The sequence below is a fragment of the Sinohyriopsis cumingii genome, chromosome 12, assembly GCF_028554795.1.
Source record: "Sinohyriopsis cumingii isolate HCF-2022 chromosome 12, ASM2855479v2, whole genome shotgun sequence".
Classification (NCBI taxonomy): domain Eukaryota; kingdom Metazoa; phylum Mollusca; class Bivalvia; order Unionida; family Unionidae; genus Sinohyriopsis; species Sinohyriopsis cumingii.
Window position 1 is genome coordinate 113,630,384 of NC_142972.1, and position 18,921 is coordinate 113,649,304.

General features: G+C 34.4%; 1 protein-coding gene across 1 annotated transcript in view; it reads right to left on the reverse strand.

The window, feature by feature from the left end:
- Positions 1 to 18,278, reverse strand: part of LOC149787276 (uncharacterized) — a 53,738-nt gene extending 35,460 nt beyond the window's left edge. Inside the window, exons 1-3 of the mRNA XM_089977800.1 lie at positions 18,185 to 18,278; positions 10,429 to 10,579; positions 6,856 to 7,164 (exon numbers count right to left, since the gene is read on the reverse strand). Of these exons, the coding sequence (XP_089833926.1) occupies positions 6,856 to 7,164; positions 10,429 to 10,560 (441 nt within the window). The 5' untranslated portion in view covers positions 10,561 to 10,579; positions 18,185 to 18,278. The remainder of the gene's footprint in view (positions 1 to 6,855; positions 7,165 to 10,428; positions 10,580 to 18,184) is intronic.
- Between the last annotated feature and the right edge of the window lie 643 nt (positions 18,279 to 18,921).

An 18,921-nucleotide genomic window follows, 5' to 3' on the forward strand; every position in this document is an offset into this window, starting at 1 on the left:
GACAGAAGATACACTACATTAAACAGACAGAAGATACACTACATTAAACAGACAGAAGGATAGACAGAAGATACACTACATTAAACAGACAGAAGGATAGACAGAAGATACACTACATTAAACAGACAGAAGGATAGACAGAAGATACACTACATTAAACAGACAGAAGGATAGACAGAAGATACACTACATTAAACAGACAGAAGGATAGACAGAAGATACACTACATTAAACAGACAGAAGGATAGACAGAAGATACACTACATTAAACAGACAGAAGGATAGACAGAAGATACACTACATTAAACAGACAGAAGGATAGACAGAAGATACACTACATTAAACAGACAGAAGGACAGACCAGGAGAAGGATTATATTGCTAATAGAAGATAAAACATATTTCTAATTGACAGAATGATGGACAGAAGAAGATACACTACATTACTAATGGAAGGATTGACAGAATGATGGACAGAAGAAGATACACTACATTACTAATAGAAGGATTGACAGAATGATGGACAGAAGAAGATACACTACATTACTAATAGACAGAATGATGGACAGAAGAAGATACACTACATTACTAATAGACAGAATGATGGACAGAAGAAGATACACTACATTACTAATGGAAGGATTGACAGAATGATGGACAGAAGAAGATACACTACATTACTAATGGAAGGATTGACAGAATGATGGACAGAAGAAGATACACTACATTACTAATAGAAGGATTGACAGAATGATGGACAGAAGAAGATACACTACATTACTAATAGAAGGATTGACAGAATGATGGACAGAAGAAGATACACTACATTACTAATGGAAGGATTGACAGAATGATGGACAGAAGAAGATACACTACATTACTAATGGAAGGATTGACAGAATGATGGACAGAAGAAGATACACTACATTACTAATGGAAGGATTGACAGAATGATGGACAGAAGAAGATACACTACATTACTAATGGAAGGATTGACAGAATGATGGACAGAAGAAGATACACTACATTACTAATGGAAGGATTGACAGAATGATGGACAGAAGAAGATACACTACATTACTAATGGAAGGATTGACAGAATGATGGACAGAAGAAGATACACTACATTACTAATGGAAGGATTGACAGAATGATGGACAGAAGAAGATACACTACATTACTAATGGAAGGATTGACAGAATGATGGACAGAAGAAGATACACTACATTACTAATGGAAGGATTGACAGAATGATGGACAGAAGAAGATACACTACATTACTAATGGAAGGATTGACAAATCAAACATACACTGCATTACTAAGGGACAAAAGGATGGACAGAAGATGCATTGCATTACTAATGGACAGGACAGACAGAAGATACATCATCATCATCACCAGTCCCATAGTCTGGAAGACCGTTGGGACACTGCACAAGACCTAACAACCAGCTTCATCCATTCCTCTCAATTTTCTGTCTTTCTCAGTGAGTCGCTCAGTGTCAAGCCTGTCCACTCTCGAATGTTATCTTCCCACCTCTTTCTTTGCCTGCCTCTCTTTCTTCTTCCTTGTACAATGCCTTTTAGGATTGTCTTGGCAATTCCTGATGATCGTGAGACATGCCCATACCACTGCAGTTTCCGTTTTGTCACTATGATCAGGAGGTCATTGTGAGGCCCAATTGCTTGTCTTATCCTTTGCCATATTTCTTCATTGGTGATATGGTCTCTGTATGTGATGCCAAGGATCTTTTGGAAACATCTCATCTCTGTAGCCTGTATCCTTTTCTCCAAGTCTGCTGTTATGGTCCATGATTCGCAGGCAGAGAGAAATATGGAGACCATCAGTGAGTGCATCAGTCTGACTTTTGAGCTGAGTGCAATGTTCTTGTCCTTCCAGATGGGCTTCAGTTTTGTCAGCACTGCTGTTGTCTGTGCGATCCTGGAGAGTATTTCAGGCTTTGATCCTTCATCTGTTACAGTTCCCCCCAAATACTGTGGACTGTTTTTAGCTTTGTACCTTGGACTCTGATGTCAATGCTGATGCCCTTAATGTTGTTGGTCATCATTTTGGTCTTCTCTGCACTGATTTGCATGCCCTAGGCTGCAGAGGTTTTGTCAAGGCTCTCCACTAAGCTAGCTAATTCTTGCTCATTTCCTGTTAGTCCATCAATGTCATCAGCAAAACATAAGTTGGTTATTGTTCTGCCTCCGAAGACACAGAAGATACACTGCATTACTAAGAAAAACTACATCAATAATAATGAGAAGAATAGACAGAAGGTACACTGCATTACTAAGAGATAGAAGTATTGATGGATGAAGAAAAACTACATCAATAATAATGAGAAGAATAGACAGAAGGTACACTGCATTACTCAGAGACAGAGGTATTGATGGATGAAGAAAAACTACATCAATAATAATGAGAAGAATAGACAGAGCGTACAATGCATTACTCAGAGACAGAAGTATTGATGGATGAAGAAAAGCTATATCACTAATATTGAGAAAAATTGACAGGAGGTACACTGAATTAATCAAGACAAAAAGATGGGCAGAGAAAGATAAACTACATTACTTTTTTCTTCAAAACACAACAGTGTAAGGATAATAAAGAGAATGACCAGCAAACACAACTTAAATGATACTGTTAAGCACAGCTAATTCAACATGTTAAAAGTAGGGTCAAATTGGAGCAACGAGACTATAGCTAGGAATTTCAATGGGACATCATGAATGACATCTAGTTTTTGAAATACACCCGATATACTGTGAATTTATTGTTGTGGGGTTTTCATGGATTTTGTGGGGTACTAATTTCATGGATTCTGCAGGGTACCAATTTTTGTGGATTTTGTGGGATACCAATATTTGTTGATTCTGTGGCTCCTACAGACCATGGCTTGAAATACCCAACATTGGTAATCTTTATATAGAAATAATAAGACACCGTTCCCAGTCCATGAAATTAAGTTCCAACAAAATTGTTGCTTTTTAAACAGGAGTCCCAAGAGGACCTTGATGACATCTGCCTAATATCCAAATGTAAGAATTGTTGGCAAAACAATCTGGATCAACATGATGCTTTCTGTAGATATTTCTTCCTACATAGTTGATTGCATATGTTATGATATAAATGTTTGAGGTTCTCAATAGTTTCAATATGGTTAAAATTGAAATCTACTTATGTTGATCTGATGGACACCAATAATGGTTCATGTTCTACTGAACTATTTGTTAAGTGGCTGCTGAAATGGATCTGATTAAGATTTGTCTATTTTAAGTATGTTGCCATACATGACAACACACAGACACCATTTAGAAAACAAATTTGGCTGAATTCTGTCTAGTGCTTCATGAAGCCAATTAAAACTTTGTTAGCAATGTACACCAAGAATTTAACTTTTCTTGTAGCCAGAAGGACAGTTCAATTCTAGAAATTTACTAGTCCTGCTCCATCATCACTAGTCCTTCCCATAAAAAAATGTCATACAAGTATGAAACTTTATTAGCCACTGGGCTATTAAAATAATGAAAACTACTAGTCAGAGAGGAAATTTACTAGCCTTGGGCATCCAGGCTACTGCTATTCATGTAACATGTTATGACTCTAAGGTCTTAAACTAAGTAACAAAAAAGAGCAAAAACCAAAATGTTTTTTAGAATTCAAAAAATAATTTATTTCCCTACAATCAAAAGTGAAAATTTAAAAAAGAAATTATAGTATTGTGAATTGAATCCTAAGAGTCCTAAAAGTTGTAATGCAAAAATAGAAAAAGTATACAGTATTCTGAATGAATTCCAGCAGGTATTCTGAAAGAATTCCAATTTCGAATGTGCTGATGTGACATTAGCCTTGAATAGTGTTGATGTGCTAACAGTCTTGATATATCATAATGATATAATCCAAAATGTCCTTGAATGAATTCACAATAATTACAAAACAATGATTTAGTCTGAAAAGTATTAATGAGCACTTTCTAATTCCAATAAATAATTTAAATAAATAAATCATCTCAAATATGAACTGAAACAACTAAAACTGATTCCTCTAAAGACTGATCTTAACATTGGAATAAACAGGATGATGGTCATTTTCCCATTAAATTCATAAACAAGATCGCTTCCCATGGTTCCAAGGTCAAAAAACCACATCAATATTTTTTCCCACAAATAATATTAATTTTAGTATATAATCTGCAATCATGGACAAAAATTAGCTATGCAATATGTTGTTTATAAAAAATTACATTAGTCAGGTAGGCCCAACTCCTACCTTCAATCATGGACAAAGGTCAACTACACAATACAAATTAAATATATATAAAAATGGCAGAGTTATTTGGAATGGCATTGTCTGTAATTTCTCATAACTTCATCATGTCAGTATCTGTTTTGTCAAATTTACTGAATTTTCTTCAGCAGTTAATAAGGAGTGATTTAACATTTTCTATAAAAATATAAATTCACACTTCCAAAGCTGGAATTAAATAAGCCTTTAAAAAAAATTCAAAATAACTGAGTTTTACTTTATCACAACTGAATATAGATTCATTTGTTGTATTTTAAAGGTTTGTAGCTAGAGATTATACAGTATTGTAAGCAATGCTTTTATTAAAATATATGTCTGGATCCATACAAGGTGACATCTATTGTGTAACCACATGCCCTCCACAGATGTGTAACCACATGCCCTCCACATATGTGTAATCACATTCTTTCTAGAGATGTTAAGTACTTTCCTAGTGAAGCATATCACATTTATCTCTTGACAAATGTGTCATCGTTAGCCTAAAATGCATCAATGCTATTATAATGCACTGTTTAAACTTTATTTATTTACTGTCAATTGCATAAAAGTGATGACAACTCTTATAATGTGCTCTGATAACAATTCCTGTGATGTTCTCATAACAACTCCTATAATGTGCTCTGATAATAACTCCTATAGTGTGTTCTCATAATAACTCCTATAATGTGCTCTCATAACAACTCCTATAGTGTGTTCTCATAACAACTCCAATAATGTGCTCTGATAACAACTCCTATACTGTGTTCTCATAAGAACTCCTATGGTGTGTTCTCATAACAACTCCTATATTGTGTTCTCATAAGAACTCCAATAATGTGCTCTTATAACAACTCCCATACTGTGTTCTCATAACAACTCCTATAATGTGCTCTAAATGGTCAAAATGTTTGTGTAATTTTGTCTTGGAGGACAAAATGTAAAGCTGATGGAAACATGGATGAGTGACCGAAGTACACCCTTGAACAGGCCAAAATCTGGAATTGAACCTAGGACTACAAAGGGGCAGACTGAATGTATTATCTCCAGGCCACAAGCAGTATTTTGTATTTAGCTAATTTCTCACAGGATGACTAAACATAATTCTATTTAATTTATATCTAGCTCCACATTGGCAAAATATACCTGTTGTCATGTTACATCTAGCACAACACTGGCAAGACATATATCTTGCCTTTTTACATCTGGCTTTGCACTGGCAAAACATACCTCTGCCAATGTACATGTGGCTCTACATTGGCAAGTAATACCTCTTGTCATGTTACATGCGGCTCTCCATTGGCAAGGCATACCTCTTGATATGTTACATGTGGCTCTACATTGGCAGGCAAGGCATACCTCTTTCCATGTTACATATGGCTCTCCAATGGCAAGGCATACCTACTGCCATGTTACATGTGGCTCTTCATTGGCAAGGTATATCTCTTGCCATGTTACATCTGGTTCTACACTGACAAGATATACCTACTGACTGTCATGTTACATCATGCTTTACACTGGCAAGACATACCTCCTAAAATTTCAGATCTGGCTTTAGAGAGTCTGAACAAAGCTACTGGAAATTTATCCATAATTGATATTTTTCCAAATTTGATCTTTTAAATTCCTCCCAACACAGGGGAATGGGTGAATGTTAATGGACTTCTTGTGCCTGTTTACCACATGGACAAGATACCTATGTGTTAGTAACATGGACCTGATAACTATGTGTTAGTAACATGGACAAGATAACTATGTGTTAGTAACATGGACCTGATAACTTCAAGTTAGCCATATGGACATGATAAGTTCATATCTGCCTTATGGACAATGATAACTACATGTTAGTCTCAGAGACATGATATCCACATGTTAGACATGTGGGCATAATAGCTACATATTAGCCTCACAGACATAATAACTACATCTTAGGCACACAGACATGATAACATGTTATCTACATGGACATGATAACTACATGTTAGCCACACGGACATGATAACTTTTGTGACTGCAGGCATAACAATATGAAAGATACAAAATTACCTGTGATCATGAGCTTAACACAAAAAACTTCAGTCAGTTAAGATGTGAAATGTAAGTTACAGTGACCTTCTTATTGTAAGGTGCAAGTAGTAAGAGAGATTCATACAATCCAGTCTGATAATTTAAGTATGAATAGTGCTGGAGAAATAAACTATGAAGTCAGTAAGTGTGAAATATGGGTTTCATTGACCTACTTTTGTGATGAGTGTGTAGTATTCACCAAGGTGCATCCCTTCACCACATTACATGATTCCATGTATAACATTATGTATATCATGTGGTAAGAACTAACAGCAAAATCTTTACCAAGAATGTACAAAGAATGTATCACTGAATATGAATATAAATATGTTGCCCCATTAGCTCCTTTCAAGGGAGTAAGTCCCATTAAACCCACTCCAAATGGCTGCCAAGAACTTAGGATAAAAGAAAAGTTGGGATGCCAACTCTAGTACATTTAGCTCTCCTCTAACTTTGTACATACACACCTAAAAGCAAATCTGAAACCAGTAAACTTACTGGCGTGGCTGTAGATTGTGAATTCCTAGGGCTTTGGTTGCCATTTCGATTGTTGCGACCAAAATTGGTGAATATTGCATCAATGAGATCCTCCTTTAGAGAACATGCACTGATATCCACTTTGCACTTATGCAAAGGGGCTCTCAAGTCCCTCATTTTCCAGTCCATCAGTTCTGACCATGTGAAAACCCCTGAGCTCAGAGTTTGGCACTTTTTACACTGCCACAGTTTATTAAAACCACATGGATTTTTCTTTAGCTGGTCTATACATTTTAAACAGAAGTTCCTTCCACAATCATCACATATTTTCTGAAATATAAAAGACAAAATAACAGTACTTATGGATTCAATATCAAATGAAATCAAACTTATTGAAATATAATCTTTTCATTGGATTTAGATTTGGAAATTTGTCAAAACCATTAAAATATAAGTCAATTTTTGATTAAACATCCCATCTCCAGACACTTTTTAATGACTCTGTATAAAGCAAGTTAACACAAATGTGATGATACAGTTCAGCTTTAAAGGCAAAAATAACAGGTCTCTTGCTGATTTGAATTTATTTAAGAGCTTAATAGATTGAGGTCTCATCCTGTGACTTTTGTTAGTAGGAATTTATTTAAGAGCTTGTTAGAGTGAGATGTCATCCTGTGACTTTTGTTACTAGGAATTTATTTAAGAGCTTGTTAGAGTGAGGTCTCATCATGTGACTTTTGTTAGTAGGAATTTATTTAAGAGCTTGTTAAACTCAGATCCCATCCTGTGACTTTTGTTATTAGGAATTTATTTAAAAGCTTGTTAGAGCGAGGTGTCATCCTGACTTTCATTACTAGGAATTTATTTAAAAGCTTGTTAGAGCAAGGTGTCATCCTGTGACTTTTGTTAGTAGGAATTTATTTAAGAGCTTATTAAACTCAGGTCCCATCCTGTGACTTTTGTTACTAGGAATTTATTTAAAAGCTTGTTAGAGCGAGGTGTCATCCTGACTTTTGTTACTAGGAATTTATTTAAGAGCTTTTTAGAGCGAGGTGTCATCCTGTGACTTTTGTTAGTAGGAATTTATTTAAGAATTTATTAGAGAAAGGACTCATCCAGCGACTTTTGTGTTGACAAAGTTCTTTTGTTTTTCTTTGTCTGGCAGTTCTTCAATTCAATGTTTCATATCATTCCTTTAGCGATTACATCATTACTTTGCTGGCTTCAGCATAAAAATTTCCTTGTCAAGTGAACTAACATTGATCTCAGTGGTGGACATGGTTATTTTAGCTAACTGCAGAAAGCCACGATGTAGTCCAACTCTACAATGATGACTGATTCGGAGCATGCAATACTGGAAAAGTGAATAGCCATTGCACAAATTAATAAATCTACAACACGTGTGATAGTGACAATATGTTCTGAATTATTGAATAAACAAGATACAGGTAGGTATACAGGTAAAGATATTTACAAAATGATACATTTTATAACTTGCTTTACATGTCACTCAGATCATGGGACATCTTTAAAGAGAGCATAGTTTATGTGAACACAAATGGCTTCAAACAATTCCAACAAGGTCACACGTAAATTATTTATTATCAGTAAAATTTATTGAATGCACAAGTAAGCAGATTTTTAATGTGTGTGTGTGTGTGTGTGTGTGTGTGTGTGTGTGTGTGTGTGTGTGTGTGTGTGTGTGTGTGTGTGTGTGTGTGATTTGGATTTTTAACGTAGCTTTAACAATTTCTGTCATATCGCTATGATGTCTGCAGTGTGACAGTTTTTTTATAGTGATGTCTAGCACTGGGGCATCATGCTGCAGACATGTAGCATGATGTCCCACCTAGTCACATTATCCTGACACCAGGCCCACCAGTCCTAACACTAATCTCTCAATGCTGAGCGCCAAGCGAGGCAGCTGTTAGTACCATTTTTATAAGTCTTTGGTATGATTTGGCCGGAGATTGATCCCACGACCTCCCACATCCGAGGCAGATGCTCTAACCACCAGGCCATCGAAGCAATCGATTTTTAATGTGACAATACAGCATAATATATTGTACAGTTTGTTATTTATTTAACTAAGAGCACAACAGTTAAGTACTGTATCGTACATACAAATTCACACTGGGTTTGTTACATGGTGATCAATGTCTGATTCGGGCAAATTTAACAAACAAGTGAAAATAGCTCAAATTACTGAGTGTAATGAGTTTTAAGAAAGATTAAAATCAAGTTATTTCTTTATTATGTGCCTGGAAAACAAAATCTGTACAGTTAGAGGCAGCTTTTATACGGGGGGAAAAGAAGATCAGCAAGTCATCAGAAAAGTTGTGCAAAACTCTCCCTCCTTTCCACCAGAAATACTTGCCAATTTCTTTTCTTTTCTTTTGACAGATTAAAATCTGTTTGGCAAATTGAATTGCAAAATTGGTGATTGACAAGCTTACTCACACTAGTTCCAATGATATTTTCTGTCCTTTGGGTAACTTCCAATGACTGAATTCATTCAAGTCAGGTAACACTCTGCCCCTATTATCATCACATTTATTATTAAGTTCAAAACCTTAACTTGCATTTCTCATTGTATCATAGCCCCTTCTTATCATATCAAAATATTATTACCAAATTCTCATTTTACAATATCAACTTATTACCAAATTTTCTTCTTACCATATCAAATCATTACCAAATTATCTCTCTTACCATGATAAAGTATTACCCAATTCTCTTTCACCATATAATATAGATTTACTACCAAATTATCTTTTTACCATATCAAAATCATCACCAACTTCTCTTCTTACCATCTCAAATCATTACCAACTTCTCTTCTTACCATCTCAAATCATTACCAAATTCTCTTCTTACCATCTCAAATCATTACCAAATTATCTTCTTACCATCTTAAATCATTACAATTTCTCTTCTTACCATCTCAAATTATTACCAAATAATCTTCTTACCATCTCAAATCATTACCAAATTATCTTCTTACCATCTTAAATCATTACAATTTCTCTTCTTACCATCTCAAATTATTACCAAATAATCTTCTTACCATCTCAAATCATTACCAAATTATCTTGTTGTTATCTCTAATCATTACTAAATTCTCTTCTTACCATCTCAAATCATTACCACATTCTCTTCTTAACATCTTAAACCATTACCAACTTTTCTTGTTACTATCTTAAATCATTACCAAATTCTCTTTTTGCTATCTTAAATCATCACCAAATTCTCTTCTTACCATCTCAAATCATTACCAAATTTTCTTCTTACTATCTCAAATCATTACCCAATTCTCTTCTTAACATCTTAAGTCATTACCATATTCCTTTCTTACCATCTCAAATCATTACTAAATTCTCTTCTTACCATCTCAATTCATTACCAAATTCTCTTCTTACCCTCTTAAATCATCACCAAAGGCTCTTCTTACCACCTCAAATTAACACAAAATTCTTTCTTACCATATCACTATAACAACTGTTAGATCATAGTAAATGGTTGTCAACTCTATGAAGATTCTTTCTTCCAAATGAGAAACAATGATGGATAACATTATGTCCGAATTCAGGGTACCTTTTTCCTCCAACTTGTGAATGTTTGTGGACATCCTTCGCACACAGAGCCATCATTCTCAGTGGTGAATGTGGATCTGGATCCATTGCCATAACCTGCATGCATGAGAATTCGATCTACACAAGCTCCCATGGTTACTAAAATCAGATATCTGAAAGAAACAATAATCTCATACAATGCAACAGCCATTTATAATGGTTAACATATAAACTGTGCTTTTAAGTCAAGTCCAAGTGAAAACTGCACATAGATCTGCAGTCATATACTGAACCAGCAGACCTGGATCTATGCAATTTGCCTGAAGTAATCAGTAGACAAACAACATAGGCCCTGACCTACTGGTGCATTATGTGACAGCAAATCAGAGTCTGTGTTTGCAGCTGAATTTTACTTACATGTGAAATAATGTGGTAATCCTAAATGTTGTTGCTTCTCATATCACACAATGTGAGGAAAAAACTAAAAGAATTTTAGGTGATCTTACAGTTCTAATTTCAGAGTTTAATTTCTCAGAGAATACAAAATTTTATATTACAGTTTTTACTGAAATTTATTAAATGTAACGCAAATAATGAATGACAACCTGTATGTAAATCAAAGTTTAAACCTAACTACTATGCCTTGCATGGTTTGGTAAAACAAGTTATAGTGCCACTTAAGGAGTCTACAGCAGCTCTGTGGTTAGCATGCCAGACTTTAAAGAACCCATGAAGCCATAGCAACACTGTGACTAGAATTCCAGACTCTAAAGGAACTCATGGAGTTACAGCAGCTCTGTGGTTTGAATTCCAGACTATAAAGGAACCCATGAAGCCATAGCAGCTCTGTGGTTTGAATTCCAGACTCTAAAGGAACCCATGAAGCCATAGCAGCTCTGTGGTTTGAATTCCAGACTATAAAGGAACCCATGAAGCCATAGAAGCTCTGTGGTTAGAATTCCAGACTATAAAGGAACTCATGAAGCCATAGCAGCTCTGTGGTTAGCATTCCAGACTCTAAAGGAACCCATGAAAACATAGCAGCTCTGTGGTTAGCGTTCAAGATTCTAAAGGAACCCATGAAACCATAGCAGCTCTGTGGTTAGCATTCTAGACTCTAAAGGAACCCATGAAACCATAGCTGCTCTGTGGTTAGAATTCTAGACTCTAAAGGAACCCATGAAGCCATAGCAGCTCTGTGGTTAGAATTCCAGACTCTAAAGGAACCCATGAAGCCATAGCAGCTCTGTGGTTAGAATTCCAGACTCTGAAGGAACCCATAAAAACATAGCAGCTCTGTGGTTAGCATGTCAGTCTTGTGATCTCATAGATGAGATTACAATTCATGAGATTCAGTGATGTCTTTTGGCAAGGGGATTAACTCCAATTACCTTTATATTGATGTAATTACTGATCTTTCATGTGATAATTTGACATGAAACACAAAACGAAATGAGGAACCTATAGTTAATTGGCATAAATAATATAGAAACCTGTAGTTAAGTGGCATACATATCATAGGAACCTGTAGTGAAATGACATACATATCACAGGAACAGGTAGTGAAAAGGTATCAATATCTTAGAAACCTGTAGATAAATAGCATAAATATCACAGGAACCTATAGTTAAATGGCATAAATATCAAAAGAACCTGCAGTTAAAGGCATATTTATCATAAGAACCTGTAGTTAAATGGCATAAATATCATAAAAACCTGTAGTTAAATGGCATAAATATCATAAAAACCTGTAGTTAAATGGCGCATAAATATCATAAAAACCTGTAGTTAAATGGCATAAATATCATAGGAACTTATAGTTAAATGGCATAAATATCATAAAAACCTGTAGTTAAGTGGTATAAATATCATAGGAACTTATAGTTAAATGGCATAAATATCATAAAAAACTGTAGTTAAGTGGTATAAATATCATAGGAACTTATAGTTAAATGGCATAAATATCATAAAAACCTGTAGTTAAGTGCCATAAATATCATAGGAACTTACAGTTAAATGACATAAATATCATAAAAACCTGTAGTTAAGTGGCATAAATAGCATTAGAACTTGTGGTTAAATGGCATAAATAGATATCATAAAAATCTGAAATTGAGTGACATAAATATCATAGGAACCTGTAGTTAAGTGGCATCAATATCACAGGAACCTGCAAAGTGGCATAAATATCATATGGACCTGTAGTTAAATTAAACAGAAAAATACCATAAGAACATGTATTACTTTGAGCTTACTAAATCCAATGCGCAGCTTGTTAATAAAATAAACTAAAATACACACTGGTCTAAAAATGAAAGACATCAATGTCAGAATAACTTCTGTAAATATGATAGAAACAGTTGGTATTTAACATGTTTTACAACTGTGTAACTTTAGAAACATCAGCTATACTAGATGGTGTATTTGTAGAAAAGGTTGGTATTTAACATTTTTAATTGTGTAAGAAACATCAGCTATACTAGATGGTGTATTTGTAGAAAAGGTTGGTATTTACCATGTTTTATAATTGTGTAACTTTAGAAACATCAGCTATACTAGATGGTGTATTTGTAGAAAAGGTTGGTATTTAACATTTTTAATTGTGTAAGAAACATCAGCTATACTAGATGGTGTATTTGTAGAAAAGGTTGGTATTTAACATGTTTTATAACTGTAACTTTAAAAACATCAGCTAAACAAGAGGGTGTGTTTGTAGAAAAGGTTGGTATTTAACACGTTTAACTGTGCAACTTTAGAAACATCAACTATACTAGAGGGTGTATTTGTAGAAAAGGTTGGTATTTAACATGTTTTATAATTATGCAACTTTAGAAACATCAGCTATACTAGATGGTGTATTTGTAGAAACAGTTGGTATTTAACAGGTTTTTAAACTATGTAACTTTATCATTGGCAGCTACTAGATTGTGTATTGGCATATTTTGTAAACACGTGAAAGCTGTTCATACTAGGACTGTACTAATCTCCTCTGGTCTAATATGGCATGGCAGTTCTGGACAGACTGTCATTGTTTGATATACGATGGTGTAATATGTTAAACAAAGATTGGTGATGCCATTTTAGCAAAGATATAAATAGCCTAAGACATCCAAAAATGAATACTGGGTAGCCACTTTTTCAACCTGAAATCCCATTCAGGCAATCAAAAATGCTATTAAAAATTATAACGTTAAAAAATGGAAATTTTTCTAATCACACCACTCCATATACCTCAAAGTGCCCAAATCACCACCATATATTGGTTAGAAATCACACTAATCCACACACATCAGAGTGCCCAAATCATCTCCATATATCAATAAGAAGTCACATTAATTCACATACCTCAGAGTGCCCAAATCACCTTCATATATTGGTAAGAAGTCACACTAATCCACACTCATCAGAGTGCCCAAATCATCTCCATGTGTCTTTTAAAGAAGTTATCCTAATTCAACTTTAGCAGTGTCCAAATCATCTTCATATATCTGTAAAATGTCACACTAATCCACCTTTAGCTGAGTGCCCAAATCATCTCCATGTCTTTTAAAGAAGTTATCCTAATTCACCTTTAGCATCTTTTAAAGAAGTTATCCTAATTCACCTTTAGCAGTGTCCAAATCATCTTCATATATCTGTAAAATGTCACACTAATCCACCTTTAGCTGAGTGCCCAAATCATCTCCAAATATCGATAAAAAGTCACACTAATCAGCACACATCAGAATACCCAAATCATCTCCATATATCGGTAAGAAGTCTCACTAATCCACCATCATCAGAGAGCCCAAATCATCTCCATATATCGGTAAGAAGTCTCACTAATCCACCATCATCAGAGAGCCCAAATCATCTCCATATATCGGTAAGAAGTCATACTAATCCACCTTTAGCAGAGTACCCAAATCATCTCCATATATCGGGAAGAAGTCACACTAATCCACCTTTAGCAGAGTACCCAAATCATCTCCATATATAGGTAAGAAGTCACACTAATCCACCTTTAGCAGAGTCACCCAAATCATCTCCATAATTATTGGTAAGTCACACTAATCCACCTTTAGCAGACTATAAATCACCATAAAAAAGAATTTTATTATTTTCTATATGCTGATTTCAAACAGATTAAACCAGTTCTCTAACACTTTCCATTTACTAATTTCAAACAGATTAAATAAGTGTGTCAACAACTCTGACACTTTCCATTTACTAATTTCAGATGGATTAAATAAGTGTGTCAACAACTCTGACACTTTCCATTTACTAATTTCAGATGGATTAAATAAGTGTGTCAACAACTCTGACACTTTTCATTTACTAATTTCAAACGGATTAAATAAGTGTGTCAACATCTCTGACACTTTCCATTTACTAATTTCAAACAGATCAAATAAGTGTGTCAACATTTCTCACACTTTCCATTTACTAATTTCAAACAGATTAAATAAGTGTGTCAACATCTCTGACACTTTCCATTTACTAATTTCAAACAGATTAAATAAGTGTGTCAACATTTCTGACATTTTCCATTTACTAATTTCAAACAGATTAAATAAGTGTGTCAACAACTCTGACACTTTCCATTTACTAATTTCAAACAGATTAAATAAGTGTGTCAACATCTGACACTTTCCATTTACTAATTTCAAACAGATTAAATAAGTGTGTCAACATCTCTGACACTTACCGGTTGCAGAACTGATGTTATATTATATGTACTGCATGCCAAGAAACCAGTATTTCAAAGTGTTTTAGTGGCATCAACGGAAAGATATTTGTGAATGGAGCTGATGCGTCTCAGCTCAAGATATGCAGCCTTCCATATGTTCATGACATGTTGGTGCAACATGAGAATACTAGAGTGACACCTAGGTTTTGTACTGACTGTTTAATGTTGGTGTTACTGATATTTATTGTTTGAGGTAAAGGATGTGACTGAGAAAGTCTTTGTGTTGTGATCAGAATGGCTGGTTTTATCATCACTACTGCTAGTGAAGCCAACCTAGACATAATTCTGACTGCGCATGTCATAAAAAAAACATTGCATCCAATTGTTTTTTTATATCTAAAAAAAACTGGCTCAGCTGTTTAGGATAGGCTGAAAACAAGACAGCCATATTGTTGCTAGGGAAGCCATACCATTGCTAGGGAAGCCACCCTGATATATTATTAACAGTGTATATTTTAAGGAACATTTGAATGAAGCTGATGATAATTGGCACACTCATTCTAGAGTAGCTGAAAATGGAGTTTCCACATGGTTGCTAAGGGAGTCTCCCCAAACAAAATATTTTAGACTATCCTACGAAAAATCCCAATCCTAAGCAGAAATGAAAGACCAGAAGAATGAAAATGTGGAAAATATTTTGTGGCAGTTTAAAATAAGTTTTCCATATTAGATGCTAATGGAAGCCTCATACATGTTAAAAGAGTCTCTCCGAACATAATTTTCATGGAACATGTCCTGAGAAACATTCCTACTACTGTATGTCTGAACCAAACTGGTTTAGTAATTTTTGAGAAAAAGCCAAACACTTCAATTATAATAACAGACACAACTCTTGTTGATAATAGACAACTCTTGTTGGATACATGGCATGCCATAAATATTACATGGACAAATGAAATAAAAACTCTCTGAGTTGGCTGTGAGGTTCTTAAAGGGACACACCAAATTCCAGACATCTGGCAAGAATTCAACTTTCAACTTTTCAACCAACCTCTCAGTAGAAATTATCACAACCTCCAAGTAAAAATATCACAAGTACCATGCTTGCATGTCTACTATATGAATTCAATGAAGTGAAAATTACATTCCTATTAAAGTAAACAATTTTAGATGTGTGATATCCACATAAAGAAGAATTCATAAATCAAAGTGTAACCAAACCACTTTGACCTTTACCATTCTACTAACTATACACACATAATGGTGGGAAGATTACTAATCGGAACAATGTACTTAAGCTGTTTTGATCTTAACCTGACAAATCCCTACCAATATTTTCACATTCCAGATTTTAACCTGACAAATCCCTACCATTATTTTCACATGCCAGATTTGAACCTCACAAATCCCTACCATTATTTTCACATGCCAGATTTTAACCTGACAAATCCCTACCATTATTTTCACATGCCAGATTTGAACATGACAAATCTTTACCATTATTTTCACATTCCAGATTTTAACCTGACAAATCCCTACCATTATTTTCACATGCCAGATTTTAACTTGACAAATTCACCATTATTTTCACACACCAGATCTTAACCTGACAAATCCCTTTTTCACATGCAAGATTTTAACCTGACAAATCCCTACCATTATTTTCACATGCCAGATTTTAACCTGACAAATCCCTACCATTATTTTCACACGCCAGATTTTAACTTGACAAATTCACCATTATTTTCACACACCAGATCTTAACCTGACAAATCCTCCATCATTATTTTTACATGCCAGAAGCATCTGCTATTGGACAGATTTCATATGTTCACAGACACAAACTATCTGTAGCAGTACGAACCCTAATACTTCAAAAAGGCAATCTATCACAGTATAACAGGTTCAAGACAAGACAGGCTGAAAATGAACACAGCTGCTGGATTTAAAGTGATTTTTTTTAATACAATGATCAATTTGAATACAATGATTAATTTGAATACAATTATCCATTTCAATAGTGTGTTATTTTAATACAATGATGGATTTGAATGATTGATTTGAAAACTATTACTTATTTCAAGCATAAGGTAAAGAAAACATGAATATTTACTGCAGACGTTAATAAATCAAGTGCCAGTGACTATTATCAATCACTCCTCAATTTCCTCATACTAGAGTAACCATTCTCCTCGAGAATTTATTTTGGGGATTTCTGAGTCAACATTTTTTCCTTTCTATAAATTCTATGGAAATAAATTATACGTGTTTGAATTTCTTGAATATACAAGTTACAGGTAAGCGTCTTTGTAACTCACATTGTTGTCTAAATTACACATTTTAACCTAGCATGAGTCACTAAGACTGATAATGTCTTTTTCCGTTTCTGGAATGAACACTTCAAGACCCAATATTCTCCAAAATTTGCAATTATTAGGTTCAAAAAAAGTATAAAAAAACAAGCTGAATTTTCGATATTGAATGGTTACCTTTCGAAATGGCATATAGCCCTGTTATTAACATGCTATCAGAAAAGGTGGCACAGAAAATTGGTTGGACTGATTCTATGTATGGCAATATTGATTAAATTTAAAATCAAGAATAACACGATTATAACACGATTACAAACACCCTACAACACTGGCAGAAGATAGAGAAAATGAAATCTACTAAAATGAAAACCTGACTGTCCAATTAATTTGCCAAAACGCCAAGTTTTATGTCTACTGTATACCTGAGACTTTGTCAATGATCGTCCTGATACTGAAACAGCCTTATTTTAAATCACACTGGTCGTATTGTTGCTTCAAGTTTACCTACAAATTATATACGTGCTAATCCTAGGATTATATAAGATATGTGCTAATCCTAGGATTATATTAGATATGTGCTAATCCTAGGATTATATCAGATATGTGCTAATCCTAGGATTATATTAGATATGTGCTAATCCTATCATTATATAGTACATGTATGAATTTTAGATAAATTGGAAATAACGATACGAGCCAATGTGTTAATGAGAAGAAAAAAGAAGAAAAAAAAACTATCCGACAGAAATATTAACAAAAATATATCAAATTGTCTTACGTAAATATACTTAACTGACCTTTGCAAAAGGCAAATATACACATTATCTCACAGTAATATATTATAACCCATTTCTTGCGATTACAAAACGAAACTTGTCACAGGTAACCTACGCCATATTGTATCCTATTTAAATGTCTGAGTCATCACGACTTCAAGGTCTACCTACCTTAACGTAGTGTAAGTAATGGTGAGAAATACGGGCAGAAACCACCAGGTCTCTTAACGTTGCTAACGATTTACCTATAAATCATGCATTATCAGTGTTATTTCTACATATGTCTGCCATTATTGATATTCACTTATTGATCTAGTGTTATTCATTTCTTAGGCAGTTTATACTAGTTGAGATTTATCGTGATGTTATTGAAAACTTAACCTAACGGGCACCGTAATCAGTGTTTGAAAAGAAACCCGTCCTTTGCCAAACAATCATTGACGTTATGATCTCTGGAATTAAAATCTCCCATTTGAAGAAAAAAAAAAAAGAAAAAAAAAAACATTTATTCGAAGTACATAGTAACCTCTGCCATTAAAAGATCTGATTGAAAGCAAGTATTTATTTGAAGTACTGTACACATTAAGTTAGGTTGCAAACGTGTATGTTTATGGCGCCATGTACCCTTAGAACTCCACGGTGCGCGTGCCTTGTGTGCTCACATTTATTACACAGATAACCCAATCAGGTAAGTAGGTAGTGCCACTAACGAATTAATATGAACAAACCTAATTATTATGACCAAACATAATTAATAT